General features: G+C 36.2%; 1 protein-coding gene across 1 annotated transcript; it reads left to right on the forward strand.

Moving 5' to 3' along the window:
- Window positions 1–5,433: 5,433 nt before the first annotated feature.
- On the forward strand, window positions 5,434–6,863 carry LOC110037665 (the record flags this gene model as incomplete). Its single annotated transcript, XM_020742362.1, is given in 2 exon segments — window positions 5,434–5,757; window positions 6,505–6,863. Coding segments are annotated over 2 exon segments (428 nt in total), but the record flags the coding sequence as incomplete, so codon positions are not given.
- Window positions 6,864–9,529: the final 2,666 nt, after the last annotated feature.

Below are 9,529 nucleotides of genomic sequence, written 5' to 3' on the forward strand. Positions count from 1 at the left end.
ATCTCTAGTAAGGCATCTCTAGTAAGGGTAAAGAATATTATTGTTTTTATTTTACAATATGCATACTTCCACAACCCACAACAGAATTTATATACTTATTACTGATTCATGATAAGAAGAAAGATATTTTTAGATTAAGTACTTTTTTTTACAAAAACTTTAGTTATCTTTTTAAATTGTTATTGTTTCGTTAAAATATCAAAAATACCAAAAATATTTCAATTTTAAATTCCTGCACAAATCATTTTCAGTTTAAGTAATTATCTTTTTAAAATTAGAAAAACTTTCTAAAAAGTCCATATTGCATAATCTTCCCTATGGGTTCAATATTCAGGTCTTAGTTAAAAAGTCTTATATTACTTAATAACGATACGTACACTTGCGTAGTGTCACTATATAAATATATATGTATTAAAAAGTTAAATTCTTATTTTTCTTCAGGATCAAGTTTTTGGTTTTGTTGCAAAATAAGGAATTATAAGTGAAAAACACAATCAGAACTATTGATATACTGTGCATAAGCTTTAAGTCAGGATCAAGGACCTCTCAAACCCTTCAGTTTAAGGATGTCATGAATAGGGAGTAGTTTAAGGATGTCATGAATAGGGAGCAGTTTCAGGAAAACTCTCCATATGAAAAAAGACATAAACGGGGTTAGGAACTTATTCCAGATGTGTTTTCCCCAAGAGACAGTCTCCCAATCGAACATGTTATCATATATAGCTTTGGACAAGGATTGTAATTTGCAGTTTATTAATACCAGATTGTCTTTAGTGTCTCTATTAAACTGTATTTTGGAGATGCACTCAACAGCAGTGGGAGTTAGCATAGCCTTGAGGGTATCTAAACACCAAGAGTTGTCAGTCTAGCATTTAGAAACTAGAACGTCCTCGTTAATATCAGATGGTTTGGGCTGTAGCAGGTCCTGTGGGCACCAATTATCCAGCCAAAAATAGATTCTGCCATTACCCAGATCCCAGAAAATTAGATCCTCAGCTTTCTGTCTAATATTCAACATTTGTGTCCAAATATATATATTACCCAGATGGCGATATATGTTTATATATATATATAAATATATATATATAATCAAAATGAAATTATTATTCTATCACTCGGTAGATAGTCTCATTCGAATTGACTCGACAATCTAAACGCGCTTGTGTAGTCCAAATCATGAAACGACTTTGCTAAAAAAAAATTCATGTACAAATATGCATGAAAAAAGAGCTTCATGTGCCTAAATCCACATAAAAAGGATGGCAAATTGTTGTCGCACTGGTCACATATCCCCCTGAAGATTTTGATAAGCATTACTTGACTGGAGAAATGAAAATTCTAGCACAATGATGAGCTCAGGTTCGACAAGTTATTCTGACCCATTATTGTGCATGAATAAGCAAAAAATGCATCGATCAAAGTCCATCAATGACAAAAAAGTCGATAATTATCGTGATCGATATGACACTATTCTATGAGACACATGGGTGACCCTAAGGATAGTAAAGAAAAAAAAAATGAGGTCAATAAAGGGACTCCTAACATATAAGGTGAATTCATATGAAACACCACATGTTGGTGTAGACAATATCAAGGGCAAAAGCATAGCGATAGACTATGCTATGACAAAAATAACTGTGACTCACACTTAACCTAGAAAATAGTTAAGGTATTCCGACCATGAAAGTAAGCATTAGGACTTACAACTATCCTTAGAGTTGATCGGAGAAATAAAATGACTACACTAACAAAGAAAAATTTTGGAACTCACATATATCCTAGAAGGTAGACAAGGGGTTAGGTTAAGAAGGAAAGCTCGGTGAACTACATCATCATAAAAACTGCAAAGTTCTAGTTTGGTCTTCAAATATGTGAGTCCTATATGTAGACTTGAACTTTGACTTGTCTAACTAGAAAAAAGAGGAAAAGATTCTAGCTCAGTCAATGAGCATTTAAACCTTGCATGTTGGCTTGGTCTCCAGCTTGTTGAACTAGAGAAAATAGTGGATCCAGCTCAACCACTGGAGTTTATTGAATTGGAGCAACACTAGAGAATAGCCTTTGACCATATGAGTCGTGTAGATCAACTTGATCTCCTAACTTGTTGATTTCAAGAAAAGAAGAAAATCTTATAGCTCAGTCTTCAAACATGTGAGCCTCAAGAAGAAAAGCTTATAGCTCAGTCATCAAACATGTGAGCCTCGCATTTGGGCTTTTTAAATTCGATCAACACTCGAGCTTAGCCTTTAAACATGTGAGCTTAGTATATCTGCTTTATCTCTATACTTGTTTAACTAAAAAAAGAAGAAGATAGATTCTATCTTGGTCTTTGAACATGCGAGCCCTCTATATCCACTTAGTCTCTGACTTGTTAAAGTAGAAAAAAATTGAACCAACTCAACCACTAGGGCTTGTTGAATTTGATCAACACTCGTGCTAGCCTTCAAATTTGTGATCCTTGGATATCAACACGTTCTCCAACTCGGTATCTAAACGTGTTGAACTCAAGAAAGAAAGTAAAGCTTCTTACTCATTCTTTGAACATGTGAGCCTTGTATACTGACTCAATCTCCAACTTGTTGAACTTGAAAAAGAGTGGATCCAACTCGGCCATTAGGGTATGCTGAATTGGATCAACACACAAGCTTGACCTTCAAATATGTTAGCCATGTATATCAACCCAGGCTCTAGATTTGTTGAGCTTGAGAAAAGAGTAAATAACTAAATCTTTGAACAAGTGGACCTTGTATAATGACTTGGTCTCTGACTGGCTGAATTAGAAAATGAAAGGATCCAACTCGATCACTAGAGCTTGTTAAATTGGATAGAGACTCGAGCTTGACGTTCAAACAAGTGAGCCTTATATATTGAATTGGTCTCCAAACTTGCTAAACATGAAAAAAGAAAAAAAAACTTCTAGCTTGATCTTTGAACATGTGAGGCTTGTTTATCCTATCGGCCTATGACTTAAGAAAAAGAAAAAAGTGGATCCTATCCAACAACATGGGCTTGTTAAATTGGATCAACACTCAAGCTTGGACTTTGAACATGTGAGCTTTGTAAATAGACTCAGTCTCCAAACTTGTTGAACTCGATCAAAGAAGAAATGTTTCTAGCTTTATCTTCAAACATATGAGCTTTATATATTGATTGCTCTTCGACTTGTTGAATGAAAAAAGACTGTGGATCCAACTTGGCCACTTGGGCTTATCGAATTGGATCAACATTGAAGATCGGCCTTTGAACATGTGAGTCTTATATGATAACTCGGTCCCCATAATTGTTGCACTCATGAACAGATGAAAAAATTATAGCTCAATCTTCAAGCATGTAAGCCTCGTGCAACAACTTGGTTTCTGACTTGCTGACTCCAAAAAGAGTGATTCTAACTCAAAATTTGGGCTTGCTGAATTGGATCGACACTCAAGCTTGGACTTGTAACGTGTGAGACTTGTATATCAACTCGGTCTTTGGACTTTTACAAATCGAGAAAAGAAGAAAAGCTTCAAGCTCAATCTTTGAACATGTAAACCTTGTAAATCTACTTGGTTGTTGACCTCATTTTTCTATAAGGTCTATGTTATTCCCTCTTTCTAACACTTAGGATATAGCCTTAAGTATTCTTTAGTGGCGCTCCTTAAAGATTAGTGGTAGAAGCAACACTAAAATAAAATTTTAATCATTTCCTTACTCATTATGGTTTCATATGCTTACCGTCAAGATTCTTAACATTTGGTTAAATTGATTGAAGGGAAGTTATTGATACCTAAGTTAAGTTCCTACAGGCCTGTAAATGCCTTTATCAACTTTTTTGGCCCTAGAGACTTGGGACTTATTTTTGTCTCTCACATTGTACTCCAACATAGTTTCTTGGATAACACTTTCTTTAGTTCATAAAAGAACACATTTGGTATGAAGCTTATCTTGGGCTAAGATAAGAGTTTACTTTTAATATAAGAGAATTTAAACTGAAAACGGTAAAAAAATATTACTAGTATTGGGCAGTGTATATATTAGAGGTAGCCAACAAAAGCGTTTCTTGTCTTTGATATTGTTCATTAGCTCTATATAGAATGCTATAAAAAAGAATAAACTACACTCATGTTTGACACTAATGAATTCTTTTTAAATTATAACTGCTGTCAATGTGATTTATTTTGTTGAATTCCTTATCCACCAAATTAAATTCCCTACATTGTTCATTTTGTTGATTTTACCGACATTCTCACAAGAGTTTGGTGAATTTAGAATTACAAGTGTTTAAAATTGAAACTTCATATTTAGAATTACTAGTATTTAAAATTGAAACTTCATTTGGAAATTGTAATCATATAATGTCTGGCAAGTTCTAAAATTTCACAAATATTGAGTGTATAAAAAAAACAACCTTCATGAACGTTTTTAATAAATGCAACAAATGTTACACAGTTGCTTTAATTCCAAAACACTAATAATGCCTCAAGTAGGAAATAATGAGAATCCTTTTAATGATACTTTAGATTCTTAAATAGTAGTTTATATTTTGCAGCACCATTATTGATGACAGGAGGGATTATTGACATTGATTCACACGATCAGCCAAGTTTATTATTCTTCAGTTAGCCTCTAGAATATACCTTATGAATTCGGCAGGGCCGAGCTTTCACAACATGCATTGGTGGTTGAGCAAACTGTTTACGAGATCGATATGGATGAGAAAAATTAAATAACATTACGAAGGCTTTCTGTTATTTCCTGGTTAATTTGCAACTTGATAACAAAGTTGCTTATTTGGCCTATTATTGTATTCCAAAATACATATATTCACAATTAGTGCTTTTGTTTATTGGCCACAATCCATCTCACAATTATTGCATTTGTTAATTGGCCATAATCTATCGTTTCAGAAAAATTATTAGGTCCAGACTTCGGATATATCCGGAGTCTAATAATAGGGCATCATATGTTAAGCAGTACTCACAAATTTTAACACTAATCAATCTTAGAAGTGCCCACTTGTCCGTGACGTCTCACCATTGAACTATAGTTGTTAATTACATTTGAAATCCGGAGATAATATTTACCACAACAAAGCAACGTAGGTCGACTGCTAAGTTAGTTGGCTGAATTTTTTATAAGAAAGATGACTTCATCACGAAGGTTTAGCTTAAATTCTTAATTTTTTTTAGGGCAATCACGCCGAGTATTAATTATTCGCAATTGGAAGAAAATCTACATAGAACAGCCGACAAGGACCCGTGACGCGGCCCGCAACTCCTGATCTATTATTTGTCCTGCACTAAGAAGTTAAAACCCTGGCATCAAAGGAACAACTGTGAAACAGGAAAGTCGCCTCTATTCTCTAGAGGCTTCCGCCTCCCCGAGGAGGCGGCGCTTCAATGGCTGATCCGATCCCTCCACCGGCTCCATCGGCGTTCCGCCACCGGCCGCTACCGCCTGATTTGGAGCGCGAAGAGACGTGGGAGCGCCGTAAGGATCTCCACCGTTTGCGACGCAGCAGCCGCGTCGTGAGAAGCGTCACCGAAGACGATTTTGACGAGCTCCGTGGATGTATCGATCTCGGGATCGTGTCCGGTGATGGATCGCTTGAAAGCGGCGATTGTTCTAAGATCGCCAAGATTCTGCCAGCACTCGATCTGTATCTCGCCGTCCAGCGAGGATTGAACGGTTCGGTTTCTACCGGCAGGTCTACGCCGTCGGAATTTTCTTCATCTGTTGAATCTCCCGACGAACCTCACCTTTCGATGTTCTTCTCAGGTAATTAATTATGAACGCCATCGCCAGTGCAGACGGCGGTGCACTTTATAGCATTCGAAATTAGCTGTCGTTTGCACGCTTGAAATTGAATTGGATGTGATTTTAAATTAGTGATGGCTTCAATGATATTGCTTTTATTCCATCCCAAGCTCAATAATACTTCGATAAAATTTCGTACATGGTATGGATGAAATACATATTCGTCCAATTATATGGGTTTTGTAGTGCTTACAAGTTTAAGCTTGTTTGAAATTATGCAAAACATAGTGTAGTTGAATTATGCTCTTCCCAGATTAAGGTTGGTAGCCTATTAACAGGCCGATTTAGCAACCAAACCCTCCACTAGACCTACTTCTCTCGCATTCTGGCTGAGTCTCCCCGCGGTCCGTCTTCTTCTTCGTGTAAATCTGGATTTATAAAATCAGAAGCTTCGAAGCTTTTGTTCTTTGAACTGGATTTAATAAATCCGAATTTACTAAATCGTATTTAATAATTTTGAGTTCGAGTCTAGTTGAATTAAGAACTTTGATTCAAACTAAGTTAAATCTCCGTGGATTCTCACATTTTGTTGCTCTATTGTGGGTTTTGAGCTCAGTTTTTAGGAAGCTTCAGACCAATACTTGGTCCAGTTTCCTCATTTTTTTCCAATCCAAACAGAGTCTTAATCCTTCATTGTTACTCAAAACTTTTTAATATTTCGTTTCTGCCAATTCATTACACTGATTATTGACAAACTTGTCATTGCAGGAAGCACTCCGTCGGAAGTTAAGGGAAATTTGAAGCAGTGGGCTCAGGTGGTGGCTTGCTCGCTGAACCAGAGTTGCGGAGTCCGGCGATACCCAGGCGGATGAGTTGGAGGCCTCCTACTCTTCTTATTCTTCTCATTTTTTTGATTTAGAAAAACAAAAATCCAGACTTTGACATTCCTGTGATCATTGATTTATGTATTTTCGTTGAACGATGGATTTGAATTGTACTTTTGTAATATGCGGTGGATCATAGGACGATTCTTTATTAGTTGGTTTAGTTTGAACCGCTTAAAACCGTTGCAGTGCATTTTCTGTTGATTTTAGCATCTATTAAAATTGTTGATGTTTATAATGTAATTTGAATGGAAGATGGAGATTGCTTCCGTATGAACTCGCCGTTCTTAGGCAGCGGCGTTGAGGAAACATGGCGTAAGGCATATTTCTAAGTATGCGCGTAATTGATTTTTCTTATGGACAGGATATGCCCCCCAACCGTTGCGAAAATAATAAATTGACGGAAAAAATCCGTGCAATAAAGTTGATGCATGTTATCATTAATAGTATAAATATTTATTATATAAAAATAAATTTGATGATAGAAGTTCAACACTTTTTTGCTATGAAAAGCAACTTTGCAAGGATGATTCAAGAAGGTGACATCTATTAAGGATCTATTTGGGGAAGTTGCAGCTTATTGAATAATTTGTTGATAAGCTGTTGATCAATATCTTGTTTGAAAAAGTTGGTTAATTGATTTGTGCTGTTTGAAAACAGCTGATTGGCTGATTTGCAGTTATTTCTGTATAAATGATCATTTTTCTCACGTGCAGTGATGACTTTGTAGTTCATCCAAGAGATCCAAAAATATGTGTACTGTCATACATAACATGTTTTTGAACCTTGTGAGATGTCCTTGTAGCAGTTCGTTGACCCATTAATCGGCCTTCAAGTCATCTGTTAAGCTTGCAAACCCTTGTTCACTTAGGGTGAACACATGCATGTCCGTCGCAATAACTCCTCTAAATAGGAGGTCCAACTTCTCCTCTAGCTCCGACTCAAAGCGATTTATGTTAAATTTTTTTGTGGCTGACACCGCTTGCAACGTAAGGGAAAATATATTAGTTAAAACATTTTATATGGATATCGAATGGAATAACAAGTATTTAGGGGTTTACTTATTACTTTCAACTTCTCAGCCAACCAATCCTCTGAAGCATTAATAATCCGCTTGATAGGATCTCAACCCAAGCCCGTTGATCCTCTTTTTAGTTCCTTCCATAACTTCCAGTATTCTTCAACTAATCTCACTTGTTCTTATTTTTTAACATATCGTAGTCCTTTCCTGTCATTTCATGGAACTTCGTAATATTTTGCCACCCTTTTTTGATAAAGTAGATGGTGGGTCTATTTTGAAGCGCGATATCCTTGATACAGAGATTACAAAATATGATTGTGACTTCTTTATCCCACATTGCTGATGAAATGACTTCTTTGGTTTTAACCATTACATTACTAATAAAAAAAAGGAAAAAAACAGTAATATTTTAGAACAATCAGAGAAGAGACACTATGACAAGCCCAAACACACACACATAAAGCCACAGACACAAGTCCACCACACACAAACACCCAATACCATGACACAGCCAGAAAACACACACACACACACACACAATCACCACCAACACACACTCACCACCAACACACACAACAACTAAGCATAACACCCACAACCAACACTGCCACCAAACAAAAACACCACAACAAGCACACACACACTCACAAAAACCACCACATTGACTTCTTACCATTATTTTTGAAACTAGCTTTGCATAAGCATGATGAAGCAAACCCACTGTATTTGTTTCTATAAGTGATCAGAGTGATCATAGTAATATTGATCAATGATCATAGCAAAAGAAGCTCTTAGGCATTTTTTACAGAATTTTACAAAGTATAGCCGAGACCTATTAATGCATACTACTATGACTAATAGATTTTCTAATACTCTTTGATGCAATGCTGCACACAATGAAGTTTATGTAATGTGAAAAGAATTTCACTTTACCATAATTTTTGAAACTGGGTTTGCATAAGTATGATTAAGCAATCTTATTGTTTTTGTCTCATAGCAGTGATGATAGTGGTCATGGCAATGATGTTCATTGAAGGAGTAACTATGAGGCATTCATTATTGAATTTTACAAGGTATTGCCAAAGGCTATCAATGTGTGGTATTCTCTCTAACAAATTAGCTGATGATATTTCAAGCAATCTTTCATAGCATGATGTTTCTTTGTGTGAAAATTATTTATCTTTACCATAATTATTTGGTGCAATGTTTTACATCATGCAATGTTTTACTCCATGAGCATGATGAAGCAATCATATCAATGCATACTATTCACTCACAACAACCACCAACACACAGAACCATCAAGCAAACCACCCACAGCCAACACCCTTAGAACCACCACAACCAGATTGAGCAATCAGCCATAATCCAAAAAGACAAAGGCACTGAACCAGCTCATATATGTCAAGTTCCTTTCCATTCTTCAAATTATCCAAAAAAATAAGAAAATCACATAACATACGACGCATGGAGAAACCATTTCATCGATAAAAACCGTCAGAAATTACAGATACAATTACATTCCATTGAAATACTTACAGAGCATGGTTATCAGGGATCAGAAGTAGGAAGAAGAAGTGAGTGAGAGAGATAGGAGCAACCGAGTGAGAGAGTTGAGCGAGGTGTTACATAGGGTTTGAGCTGAAGAAGGTCGAGCAGAGGGATAGGGGAGTAATAATCTTATCGAAGATGCAAGCCATGGGGTCAATCCCACGACCATGATTAATAGACAAATCCAAACTGCAGGGCAATGATGCAGACTTAACGCACAAAACAAATTCCACTTGTGCGGTTTCAAAATGCCAAAGGCACGAATACGCTTCCCCAAACAGGCTTTAAGTCCTTGGCAAATTCTCATTTTTTGTCAGTATCTTCAAGAATTATTCCA

Source organism: Phalaenopsis equestris, unplaced genomic scaffold, assembly GCF_001263595.1.
Source record: "Phalaenopsis equestris unplaced genomic scaffold, ASM126359v1 Scaffold223162, whole genome shotgun sequence".
Taxonomy (NCBI): Eukaryota; Viridiplantae; Streptophyta; class Magnoliopsida; order Asparagales; family Orchidaceae; genus Phalaenopsis; species Phalaenopsis equestris.